This window comes from Blennius ocellaris (assembly GCF_963422515.1).
Source record: "Blennius ocellaris genome assembly, chromosome: 12".
In the NCBI taxonomy this organism is placed as follows: Eukaryota; Metazoa; Chordata; class Actinopteri; order Blenniiformes; family Blenniidae; genus Blennius; species Blennius ocellaris.
Window position 1 is genome coordinate 14565241 of NC_137661.1, and position 13959 is coordinate 14579199.

The window sequence follows — 13959 nt, forward strand, 5'->3', positions numbered from 1 at the left end:
CCATTGTTACCGAGAATAAATTCACTGCAACCTGAGAGGTTTTAGCAGTCCAGAAAATGCAAATGGGCAAAACTCGAAGTTCAACAGCAACACACACATCCAAACCTGTATGAATGTAACACTTTGTTCATGTTGACAGACCTTTCTTTTTCCACACAGGAAGCCGTTCACAAATGCAGGTGAGGTGGTTTTGATTCAAATATTTTCATAAATTGTAATCGAACAGACAGCAGGTTGTTGGAAACTGACCCTCCAAATGTGGCTGGTTTGGATGCCTGCAGTCATACCAGCAGTATGTATACATGTCGCACCTGTAAGCAACCTGATACAAGGCTGCTTATGTTTCATTACATTACAAGTGTCTATAATCTGTTGACCAAGTGATCCCGCGTGCAAAGTAGGTATATACCAAAGTAGGTATATAAATGATAGGTTCGACCAATTACCCTCATTATTGATCATCTCAGGAAAATTTTAATTTCTATATTATATCTTTATGTAACAAGATAAATATGTCATCACTGTTATGCTTGTTTTGACCCAAACATGCACAAATCTGTATGAACCCTGTATGTTTAATAGCTAATTTAAGAAAGTGGATACTTGTCATTAAAAATTGCAGGCACATGTTCACAGATCTGATATCCAAAGGTCTGCTCTCAGTATCTGTTATATTTTGTATGCATGCTAAAGATGGTATATTAAACAATACTTTACAATAATATTCATCAGCCTTACGATTTTCTTACTGCATGGATTGTAAATATTTTGAGGTCGAGGAAGTCCTTTGGTGCTGCCTCAATCTGTAGTGGAAGTTATTTTCCCTCAAAAATCACTTTCTTTTCCACAGATTAAACAGCAAGTAAGCAATCCAGCATATGCAGATGCTTTACCTTCTTGACTTACTGACATACGAGGGAAAAGCCTGCATATGGATCGTAGTATCTCTTTGCCTGATTACAAGGCATATTTGCCTACATTCCACAAAGCTCTCCTTCAATTAGTTAACAGAACGGGGATTAAGAGTAGATTTGACAGTGCAGTGCTGCAGTCTGCTGCTGTGTCTCTTTAGCACTAAGGGGATCAGAGAAAGATCCAGTGAGGCATCTGTTTCTCCACACGCTTTGATCCTCTCTCCTCTTTTCTTTATTCTTTATTCTTCCTCTTCATGTATCTTTCTTGTCACCCCCACTCTGAGAGCGAGAGAGGAAAGCGGTATCAATCACTGTTAACTGACTGACCACTGTCTGTTGGTGGTACTAAATAGATCTCCACAATTGAATAGAGGCCTAAGTGTGTGGTAAATGCTCTCAATGGGTAAATGAATTTGCGGGTTAACTCGCTCTAAGAGCCTTTCGATAAGGCAAAATAATAAAAACACCAACAGCACATATTTTACCTTTGATATATTAAAAACAAAGTCCGGCTGAAAATCTTAACTCTCAAATTCATCACAGCAGGCTCAGTGTCTGAGAGAGACAAGCAGTCGAGGATAACCCAAAGACAATTCAGCTTTATTTTTTCATATAGATTTGACTGTACAATGTTCATACCATTACACAGAAGGCATAAATGAATAAATTCAGTGCTCTCTTTTACATCTTTTTCAAAGACACATGGCAATAATAAATAGCGCTGATGAAACAAGATGATCAACACGTCTTCAAACTGTACAAAATTTACAACAATAAAGATGCAAACTTCTGAGGCAACACAGACTCAACAAAACTGCAGTGGTAATGCGACTCTTCAGAATTTTCATGTAAATCTTTAGCTTACAGTCTACAAATTGCACTGTAAAAAGTATGCACCTACTGTATATGGGCACACACTAGTGCAGCCTGTATTGGCTTTTACTGGCTTGTACAAATGGAAGGATAAAAATCTACTCTTATCAAGCAGGTATAAATTAACAACAAGCCCTTTTAAATTACTGGAAACATAATTTATTTTGGGGTCCAAAAGAGACTTGGTTTGTATGATCTTTTACACCATCTTGGTTTTGAAAAACAAATATTTAGTAGGAAAAGTAAAGTACACAGCACTCAAAACAATTTGCATCACCACTAAATTAATTCAAATTTATTTTTCAATATTGTCAAATATTTTTTTTATCATATTTCTTTCTCATGATGGACTTATTGTCATCATACTTATGCATTTCTAAAGTGTTTACTCATTCCAGGCCTATGATCCTCACCCCTTCCTTCACATCCTTATCCCAGTGTAGGTATTTACTAGATGAAGTGTCATTTGCAGGCTGTAATTCAAAGATTTTTTTTTTCCATGGTGTCACTTTTGGTTTGTCGGTTTGTTTTCTGGTAACAATATAACAACAAAAATATTAACAATAACAATAAAAGAATTGGCAATGTTTCTGCAAAAAAAGGTGCCCACATCAATAACATTTGATTTCTTTATAATAAAACCAGTAGTGGAGTTAAGACCCAGTTGACATCTTTTCAACAACTTCTCTCTTAAATCTGAATAGCTGCTGTTTGCTCAGCAGGTCAACTTAAACTGTTTGCTGCTCAAAGATAGTTTGCGGTTCAAGACACCCAACATATGTTGTCCTCGTCGTGAATCACTCCTCTATTTTATCTGTGGTGGCGGGCTTTAAGATGCAGTTGGTGTTGCACGAACTGTGAGAAACGCGTCGGCCCAGCAGTCATGTCAGCTCTGATGCTGAAGTATCAGCCTTGAATGTGGGGAACTATGGTAATCCCTCTGGCTCGGAGGCCAGACGGTGGGAGAACAGGCTGACAGCACATCTGGGGTCAGTAAGTAGGTTGATAGCAGGCAAAGCCCGAGCTGCTGGACTGAGTGGATTACAGAGGGAAGCCTGGATCAGACTTAAGGAATACAAAAGCAGGCACAAAGGGACTTTTCTTTATCATTTTATCTGTGTGCCTGCTAATACTTGTCGGTTATGAGAGTAGTCAAATTTATGTTTAGTCACTGAAGCCACTCAATAATCTTTGCAAAAACAAAAAGAAACCACATGGCTCATAAAAACACCTGCATCTTGGATTTCAAAATAATAAATAAATAGTTCATATATCATGTGAGATATGTCTTATTAAATTATGTGACGTGGTCAGAGCTGAATTTCTCAAACGTACAATGTCTTGACAGTCTTCAAACACATAAGCTTTGATTCTTGGCGAGTCAGGGGCAATTTAATACTGACAGACATCTGCACTCTGGCAGCTGTTCCACAGACAAGAATAAGTCGAGCACCTATAAACATAGAAGAGAGACCTGCTGTGTAGCAAACAGTGTTCACCCTCAGTCAAACAAGGGGAGGCGTCGGCCTCTATGAACAGACGACATACGGACTGACCAACGGTCATCTACTTCCTAACAACTTGTAAGCTTCAGCAATACATTTAAAAAACATCAGCATGGTTCAAAATTCACACTTGTGCCACAGTTCTTGTAAATTCCTCTCCCAATGAAACACTGTATTTGCCTTGTGCATATGTCTCTCCTCTTTCTCTCTCCCTCCCTCTGTACTCCTGTCCACATGTATAAAAAGAGGAGGGTAAAGTGCATTGCCAATGAGAAAGGCTTCGATACGGCCAGACAGCAGTTCTACTCATTATGAATCAGAAGCATGCAGGTGCCTCCTGGGTCTCATAAGGACTGTGATCTCGATTGTAGCCCTAATGTTGGACATGTTAGATGTATTTAAGCAGAAGAGACAACATTTCCACCCTTGTGAGCATGATCCACACACATGGTCAAAATCCAGTCTCATTTCCAGAGAGTGAACAAAGAAAATAAAATCAGGTGATCACAAAAAAATTAAAAAAAATAAATCATATAATACAGTGTTGGGATTGAACATTCAGTGTGGAGGTGTTTTTCGCTGCTTTTGTCACGCATCCTGACTCAACTGTTCTCTCACCATTAGGAATGAGGATGCACAGCCGTGTGTCTCCTCTTCTTCTCTTCATCTTACAGCCTCATAAAACATACCAATTTTGGAGGGCGTTACAAAGAAAGGTAAAAAGCCTTCTGAGTTAGTTTTCACGTTTCCCCACAAATGAGACTCAAAACTGGGAATGGTCCATCTCGTCCAGCCACGAGCCGGGGCTAGTGGGGAAGTCGGGGTATCCTGTACTGCTGCCTGTGGAGAGGTCAGAGGTGGGGCCTCCTGCCATTGCCCTCAGAGCCTGTCCCACGCCTCCCGGACCTCCCTGTGCCACCAGATTGTCCATGTTGAAGCCCAGGTTGTTGAGGAGAGGGGTGTGGCCGGGCAGAGAGGCAATGGAAGAGGGCGACTGCGGGAGACCGTAAGGACTTCCGGCTCGGATGTCGTGAAAGGGTTGTCCGGTTGCATCGACGGAGAAGCTGCCGTTCAGCACGCCACCGCTGGTCACGTCACCAACGCTCCCATAAAGCCCGTTGGTGTGGCCAAGGTCCGACAGGACCTGATCATCTGTGGAGGAAACGGATTCACTTAGAATGAGAGGATGTAAAATCTTTGACACATCAGCAGTACTGTCACCTGCAGGAGCATTCCATATTTGCTATATTTCAATAGAGAGAACTGCTTTTAATTCAAGTTTATTGTGGCAATGTTACATGAATAACATGGGGGGACAGCGAGTGGAGCAACTGTAGGTTTCAAAATTACAGAGAAATTATGTTCTCCTGCGCTAGAAAGGGAGATTTCTATCTGTGCACATACTATTGCACAAAATATTTGTTTCCACCTCCATCTCTCCCCTGGGTGGCTTCAATAACAGCAAAGTCCCAGAGCACTTTCTCTCTAATTGACTAAAAGCCTCACAGGCTTTATAGAGTTTCTGTCACCACGTTTTCATTTCTCATAAAAATGGGCCTTCTTTTTAAAAGTGGCTTGAAGACTTTTATGACTACCCAAAACGGGTTTTGCAAACATTAAATAACACAGGGATGTCTAAAATGTCGTTTGCATCCCACTAAAGACCCTCCCTCTGTTCCAATAAGCTCCATCATGGCAACAAACAGAGGTGGGAGGATGCGTCAGCAGCCATGAGGATCGTGTGAGAGGAATGTAAAATGAGAATGCCATTTTGGATTTGTCTGAGAGCGACACCATGCACTGAGCAACACAGGAAAACAAATGAAACGCCGCAAAAGACACATTCAATTGCCGCTCCGCTCATGTCACTTAGCAGCTTGCAGACTTCTTTAATTCCATCAGTACAACAACATGGCTGACAATTCCCTTTTCGGGGAACTCAGTCTTAAGCAATAATAGATATATGCTTGGTGGAATTTGTACCTCTGAAGCTCAGCTCACTGTCACTGAGTCCTGCGTCATCGGCTGAGCTCTCCTTCTCCACTTTAGTTCCTCCTCGGCTGCGTTTGACACTTTTGTAGAACTGCGTCCAGCGATGGCGGCCGGCATCTTTCTTCAGGCGCTTCTCCTTTGCCCGCCTGTTCTGAAACCAAACCTGATGAAGAAAAACAACCGTCATCAATATAAATATGTATAACACCTCTCGTTTAGTACCAAAAAATAACCATGTATGACACAGTAACGTGCAGAATAAATGTAGAACAATTAATTTAATATCATGTAATATTTATCTCAGTGACCAACAAAAACATACAAAAATGCAAAAAAGAACAAATTCAAACATATTTTAAAACTGCAAAGAAAATCTTTTATGAAGAAGACGTAAAGACAAAGACGAAAATGTAATGATAGTAATTTCAAAAGAGGGCATGAGAGTGAATGTATGAATGAAAAAGGCGATATATGCAAATGCAAACTGAATAATATATGATTTTTTAAAACATCTTTAAAAGGGTTGCCCTAACATCTAGAAGCCCTTGTTACGGTGCCCTGATTACTTATTTCATATATTAAATACATCATTTGAAATACTATTTAATTAAAGTGAGATTCTGTTTTGCTTCTCTTCATTTATTCATTCATTAAGTGTTTCATTAACTGAACAAATCAGAGATGTTGGCAGTGATTCAGAAGTTTGGATCCAGGCACAACCTGCTGGAGAATCTCAGGCCCTCATGCAGGTTCACGCTGGGAATCAGGTTCATGCGGGGATGAATCATTGTGAGATAAAACTTGAAAACAGAAGCCAATTTAACTCTGCCTGATGTAAATAACTGAGCTGCTGCATTACGCTGCCGATGGAAGTCTTTCCAGGATTATAAGAACGAGAGGAGTCAAAGTGTCCAACCTGCACTACTCTCATGTCCAGTCCTGTCTCCGAAGACAGCTGCTCTCTGACGTGGCGTGCCGGCTTCGGCGAGTTTTTGTAGGCACTTTTCAGGGTCTCCAGCTGCTTGGCGGTGATGGTGGTCCTTGGTCGCTTGGTCCCTGCCTCTGAATCATCTGAAAACACCATTATAAGAGTGAGCGACCAGGAACCTCGGCCTTTGCGTACAATATATGCGTGTTAAATGAAGTGAATGGTCATGTAAAGAAGTGTATGATTGTCCTTGTGTATCTGTCCCACTGCCACACTGGAGGACATAAATCTACTCGTTGTCAGGGAGTGGAGTTATTGAGGCTGCCACCATATAAGCACAGAGCTTCAATCTGCATAATCGATCAGATATGCATGGAAAACCCAGAAGAGACAGCAAGCACACAGACAACAAACAAGGTGGATCCACAGTCAGACGTCATGTTGGTTCATTACACAGCGCAGACCTGATCAATCACATAACCTGTTCTAGTTCTGATGGAAAAAAGTAAAGCTTGAGACGCTAAACATTTAAACACAGAGACAAAATTGAGAATGTGTATTTTTATAGTACAGTTCACCCTGTTTTGTAGTTGTTGTTCGTTTGTTTTTTTAAATTCTTTGCAAAGTGGTTTTCAGCTAAATATTTTCTGTGGTTTTAACATAAAACATTGCTATCTGTTCTTGCACACTTACCATTTTGTTTTGCAGTCTCATAATCCACCTTGCACACCAGTCTCCCATCTTCCATGAGGTAAAACTCATCCCCGGTGGCCAACTGTCGGCTGCACATGATGCAAGCAAAGCAGTGCAGGTGATACACAAAATCCTGTGCTTTGCGCACAACCTGTGTCGGAGGGATGCCCTGCTGGCACGACGCACATTTTGTACCAAAGCGCCTGCAGAAAAGAATAGAGAAGAGAGATCGCATCAGAAAATGTAATGATCAAAAATTAGGAAGATAGTGAAGCTAACTGGGTTTAAAAATTCACGTGTGAGAGGACTATATTTGAAGCTGCAGCTAAGAATGATGGCGGGATGTCTGTGTTCATAGAAGCTCCAGCTGTTGAATGGGGGATCAGCACTGGAAGGAATCTCTGCTAACGATAGGTCTGCCTGCTGCTTGATGGATGGACATGATCAATGCACTGTGTGGTGTGTGCACAGCCGCTTGCGTGTGCATGTACGTGTTTGCATGTTTATGTGTTTGCAGATGAAGTACTGAGAGCTAAGGACGAGGTGGTGGAGGATGAGGAGGAGGGGTAATCAAAGTAAACACACCCTGAGGAGAATCAATAAAACACTGACTCAGGAGAGGCTTTAAATCACAGGACCAGCCCACAAAAAAAAAAAAAAAAAAAATAAGAGCAAGGTGAAGTCTTCAAATCACCAGTGGGAAGTAAGCTTGAGGGAAACGTCACCCACATGTTTCTATGGTTTGAACATGCCTGTGGCCCCCATGCTGACTGCCTGGGTCAACTAACACAGTTATTTCCCAGTGAGACCACAGTGCACCATTAAAATCTTTCAAACATGATTTAGTAAAAAGCCCAGATCTTCTGATCCTGTTTTGGATAAAAGTCAAACTCAATTTTCTTCTGTAATTCCTCAGAAATCCAATCATTGAAAGAATGAGGCAAAATGACCAAAATATTTTTTAAATAAACAGTTTTTTGAAATAACTCACATACTGCAATTTAGATTAAAAACTAAAGATATTGTGGGTATGAGCAGCATGTGAATTTCCAGTTTTGTTTTTCATAAGAGAAATAATTATACCAGTTAAGTACAGATACAATTGTATAAAAAAATAAATTAATGACACATCAATATATATATGTGTGTGTGTGTGTGTGTGTGTGAGTTTTCAAATTTTGCATCAGCAATAAGAGAAAAATTATAAAACTACAATTTAGAAAAGTGATGTAGCCAATTATATAATGTCATTATAATAAGTACACATGTACCAACCCCCCATCAATGGAGACATAAGAATTACTGTTTTAAAATACTATATTATTATTATTATTATATTGTTGGATTTTCAATATTATTTTAAAATATGGTCGTAACTTGAAAAACGAGCATTACTGTTATTGTTATTAAAATGAAGCTTTCCCTGTTCGACACTCGATAGTTTTTTTATTAGACCATGTTGACAGGATTGTCTGCAGAAATGCTTGGGGGGGGGGGGGGGGGGGGGGGGGGGGATATATATTGTCAATAGTATGAATAAAACGAAATCAACAACATATTACAAATGTGAATCGCACTGACTTGAAGAAATCCTCCTTGCAGTAGACGCTGCCTGCCCGGGAGAAGCATTTGTCGGCCAGCGGGGTCTGACAGTCGGCGCACTTGAGGCACTTGGAGTGCCAGTGTCTGTCCAGCACCTTCAGGATGAACTTGTCCAGGATGTGCTGACTACAGCCCGCACACTGAGGGATCTCTGCGAGGGCAACAAGGGCACAGGGTCACACTCTGCCAGCGGACATGCGCAAAATAACAGGCCAGACGCTTGGTTTCCGCACCGTGATGAACATTTCGAGGAAACTATTCATTCGATTTTTATTTAAATTATTTTTTTTTTTAAAGAAAAAAAGCTTCTTCGTCAGATGCTCGTTGAAGTAAGGAGAAGTGAGCTCACATGCACTGCATTACGTTTGCCCATTGAGTAATAAAAATGTGACATCCATGATACTGTAATCGTGATCAAATGAAGGGTCTGGTCGTTCACGCTTGATCTTCTTAATTTGGCTGTTATTTATTTTATGTAATCTTTCTGGTCGTAGTGCTGGTAAAAAAAAAAGTATTTTCTTTGTTTAAAATCATGCATTCGTCTACATTTCTGTGATTGTTTATATAAAGAAAGTGATTGTTTTATTTTTATCCTTTTCTTCTATCCCATAAAACCAGTTGTCTCGGTGCGTAACGCGTACTTGAAGCATTCCACTGCATATTTTGTATAATTGTGTGTGATGAATAAAGCACTTGACTTAAAAACGCCCTAGAACGTGAGCGTCTCTGTCCAGGGTGCTGAACTCTAAGCTATAAGGTTGGAGAGGCAAACGTTTTTAAATAAATGTAGATTTTTTTTTCTTCAAAAATATATATTATTATTATTATTCCTTATTTATGCTTTGTATTTAACCTTAAATATAATTTTGTGGGCGATATGATTTACCTTTGTTGGTGAGATGTGGGAAGTAAAATTAGGGTCAAGGCGCGATTCAATTTGATCGTGCCTCATCTACAGGGACCATGCGATTACATAATTTCAACCAGAAACAGTACTATCAACTATAAGTGAGTGAGCCATACAACTCAAGCAACTTAAATTCAAATTCAAGCCAAAATGTTCCTCAAAACAAAAGTCAATTTTCTCTAAAAGCTGAACCTTGAGCTGCCAGATTCCATATTTTAGGTTATTTTAGTACCTCAGGGTGTGTGAATGTGGAGTGTCTATTTAATTTATCACAACTTTAAAAAAATATATATAATAACTCCTGTTCCTTCCATTAAATTAAACAAGTAATTCGCGAACTAATGTGAGACTGATGTTGTAAAAGGCCTCCTGCTATGATCTATAAACCAACAATAAATCAACATATTCTGTTTAAAGAGCATCAGAACTCGCACTGTCTTTCTTCGCTGGTTCTCTCAGCATATCCAGAAAAGACATTAATACTGAAGTCACCATGAGCACAGACACACTCAGGGCGGCACCGTGGCCATTTAGAAAGGAGAGGAAATATCCCCACCGTGAAATATTTTATAATAACCGTCTGAGGCTGAGGAAGCCGAGTGCTTAATCCCATCACACCGTGCAGCGCGTAAAACAAAGCGCACAGCCTCCGCCACGCGTAGGTCAAGGCAGAGCGCGCGCGCGCACACGCTTGCACACGCAGGCGCGCGCGCGCGCGCACACACACACACACACACACACACACACACACACACACACACACACACACACACACACACACACACACACACACACACATTAACAGATATTTTACACACCCCTTTTTGTCTCGTGAATGCACGACTCGAAAATAGAATTAATTAAAATAAAATTGCAACAATCACTGGAAACACAATGTGCCATTCAGAGCGGCTGCTCAGGATAAATAACTGCAGGATAAAGCACCACACTGCGTGTGGCCTCAGTTTGAAGCGTGAAAACGACCAACAGCGGAGCGACGCGTCCTCAGTGCACGCCGAGCCGCATTCCTGCACATACACTGGCCGGTGTTTTCTTGGTGAATTAATTCGTACAGAGACGATAAATACAAGTGGAAATATCGTTGAGGAAGGCTCTCTCTCGCGTTTCAAAATGAAGACGATTTTATAATATCCGGAGCTAAGTGGGGGGGAGGATGATGAAGCTGCAGCCGGATGGTGTTGGAGAGAGAAGTGGTGCTGAAAGGAAAGCTACACGATTCTTGGCATAGACCCGAGCATCCGGCTTCTGGTGTGTGTGTGTGTGTGTGTGTGTGTGTGTGTGTGTGTGTGTGTGTGTGTGTGTGTGTGTGTGTGTGTGTGTGTGTGTGTGTGTGTGTGTGTGTGTGTGTGTGTGTGTGTGTGTGTGTGTGTGTGTGTGTGTGTGTGTGTGTGTGTGTGTGTGTGAGAGAGAGAGAGAGAGAGAGATCTTCTTCATATCGTATTATCTGTTACCACCACTCTTCACTCTTTACCACTTTCAGTCTCATCGCCTCCGTCATTTCACGCATGAAACGCACCGTCGGAGCCACAGCGCTCTAACAGGGCTGCTGTCTCAGAGAGGTGGAGGTGATGCAGTCTGGCAGCTTCTTGTACGTTCAATCGTCAAATGATTTGCGGTAATTAAACGTAAGGTAAACACTTTAGACCACCGACTAATAGCCTGCAGGTTGAGGTTTGGATGAAATCGCCCTGACTCAGCAGAGTATACTCCGTCTACGGTATGAAATGCTTAGATATAACCAGAGTTTATTCCTGAAATAATCCAGGTTTAAATCCAGAGTGGATGTTGGCACCGCAGGGGACTGAGTGGCAGGATCTTTATCCAATCTTTTAATCTGTCTCGATTTATAAAATTAAAGAGCATAAGCCGCACACATTCAGGCTCTCTTCCTGTGGTCAGATTTAAATACTTTGCTGAAAAGGCTGCTGGGAGTCCTGTACGACGCAACGCGTCCTATTTATCCCGTCTCATCCAACACGAGGAGAAAAGTAAATAAGACCTGATGGGATGTATTTTTTCTGTCTGTTATTGTGTAGCTCAAACCAGATATGTGTTAGAACAACAATTCGGGATCGCGGGTAAATCAGCAATGTTGATTCAAAATAAATGAATGAAAGTACATAGAGGTGTGGCAATCATCTAATAGCAAAATTACCATTTTGTCGATGATTTTCTGTAGTGTGTGACTATACTAGACTCGGCCCATCTGTATATTCTATTAACTCTATTTCATATATATATATATATATATATATATATATATATATATATATATATATATATATATATATATATATATATATATATATATATATATATATATATATATATATATATATATATATATATATATATATATATATACCTTATAACTAGGTCAGATCTGAAATATACGATGCACGATTAGTTTATAAGGAGGCCTGTGTGTATCCATGTATACATAGGTACACACAGGTACCCTGTTTCTATATTATACTGGAAAATAGGAAATCGTGACATTCCTGCAATAATTAACAACAACAAGTATTTTTATTTTATTTTATTTTATCTTCGGGAATAATACAATTATTGTGACAATGGACTATTCTAACATGGGAACTATTATATTCCCCAATTGTAAAGAGTATATAGTCACTATTTATTGTTTGAATCTCAGCACAAACAGAACAAATAAAGACATTCATTAAAGCCTGTCACGACTGTCAGTCAAAGTCAGTGTGAGTTTGTTTGATAGGTGATGACAACTGCGTCTGATCGCTTGACCAAGCAGGCTCGTTTACAAATTAACAGCTGGGAGGCTCAGTGTGAGCTGAGGCGAAGGATGCTGCAAACTCCAAGGCCAGACTGAAGAAGCAAATAGATTACTGAGGATTTAACATCAAATATAATTTCTTTCAAATTCCTTTCTTTCTTTGTTCTTCTGATGATGGACAAAGGGCCAGTTTTTTTCGCTGGTTGTGTACCCTGTTCCAGAGTACAGCCTTGCTCTGCGAGGCTGCAAAGATTAATAGAATATGCTTATTTCTTGGCTGTGAGGCCATGAAGCAGAATTATCTCAGACATAATTTTGCACATTTGATATATAAGCACCGCACATCACTGGCCTGTGGGTGACGACGTAAGACTGAAAGGTTCAATGTCCTCTCTTCAATCTCACCCAATTTACAACTGAGCTCCTCGCCGTGTATCCCAACAATGCGGGATGCACCCGCCAGTTTCCAGATTGAATAAGAAACCGAAGGGAAAAGAAAAGATAGTGGGAACATCTTACGTTGCAGTGGCACTCCGAGAATCTCCGGTAAACTCTTCACAGGACTCTCTGTCGGTAGGAGCGCCGCACTTTGCATCATCGTGATCCAAAGCGGGAGACGAACGCACGCACATACACCCGCAACACGGTGGGCGCACTCCCCCGTCTTGTCTTGTGAAGGAAAGAAATGATGCTGGTGTCGAGGCCCCGCTCCACTCTGCAGAGTGCTCTCAGCCGCTCGTCCCGTCAAGTCCCCGTTATTCGTCTAATCCCCGGGTGAAGTCCGTGCCGTGGCGTGCCGTGCGGAGCTGTTTTGGAGTGGATCAGACAGGCTGCTGCGTCCATTCAGCGCTGCAGGGGCGGCGGGGCCTGACGTCAGCGCGGCAGTGGCGCACCGGCAGCCAATTGGAGCGCAGGAAGAGGAGGCCCCCAGGGCGGAAAGCAACTTCAATAGGTGTACGGTGGTCCAGGAGAAAGGAGAGGAGGAGGAGAGGCGTCTAACATGGTATATGAAAATGTCTCGAGATAGGCGGGACCTTGCTTTTGTAGAGAACATAAATAGCTCACTGCAGTGGTTCCCGGAGGGATCCCGGGCCGGCAGGAGTCCTCCTGGAGAGGAGCACGGGGCTCCCCTTCCAGCCAGGAAAACTGAGGATCAATCCAACGTGAGTTTGACTCGGGAATCAGTTATCAAATCATTTTATTCGAGAACGCGGTCTTTGGATAAATCACAGCTCGTCATCCAAACAGTATATACATGTTTTATCTTCTGAATAAAAAGAGGGTTGCACAGATAATCAACATCTCATTTCACCAAAGCAAAAGCCTTTTCCCTTTGTGTTTTAAACTTGGCGTGATGGTTACCTAGATTTGAGAGGCCATATAAGAAATAGGCCTACACGGCTCTCACCGAGCTCTCAGCATGAGAAAAAGCCCACCAACATGTCCAAAAAGGTATTTTCATTTAAAGGGAACCATCTTCAAGATCACTTTCAATGAACACTAAGCTGTCACTGGAGCCATGGGAGCCAACGCGAAGTCAAGACACTGAGGGTATAATATTGGACTCGTGTATGTGTCACCTGTATGAGCTGTGTATTTCCCGAAGCCGTGGCTGCGCCCATGCAGACGCTCTCTCTGACAGGTAGGATTAGGAGTCTTGGCGCAGTCCTCCTGACACTGTTCATTTCAAACCCCATCGTCTGAGGCCGCTCTCCCGGATAAGATATTCCCTCTGGAGGGCTGCTAGTTCAAGCTAGATGAACTCAATCTTC

General features: G+C 41.5%; 1 protein-coding gene across 1 annotated transcript; it reads right to left on the reverse strand.

Annotated features, from left to right (window-relative positions):
• Nucleotides 1-4055: 4055 nt before the first annotated feature.
• lhx4 (LIM homeobox 4) lies at nt 4056-13030 on the reverse strand (the record flags this gene model as incomplete). The annotated part of the gene is given in 7 exon segments (XM_080505900.1): nt 4056-4444; nt 5276-5447; nt 6201-6355; nt 6906-7108; nt 8487-8658; nt 12707-12935; nt 12938-13030. Coding segments are annotated over 7 exon segments (1413 nt in total).
• Between the last annotated feature and the right edge of the window lie 929 nt (nt 13031-13959).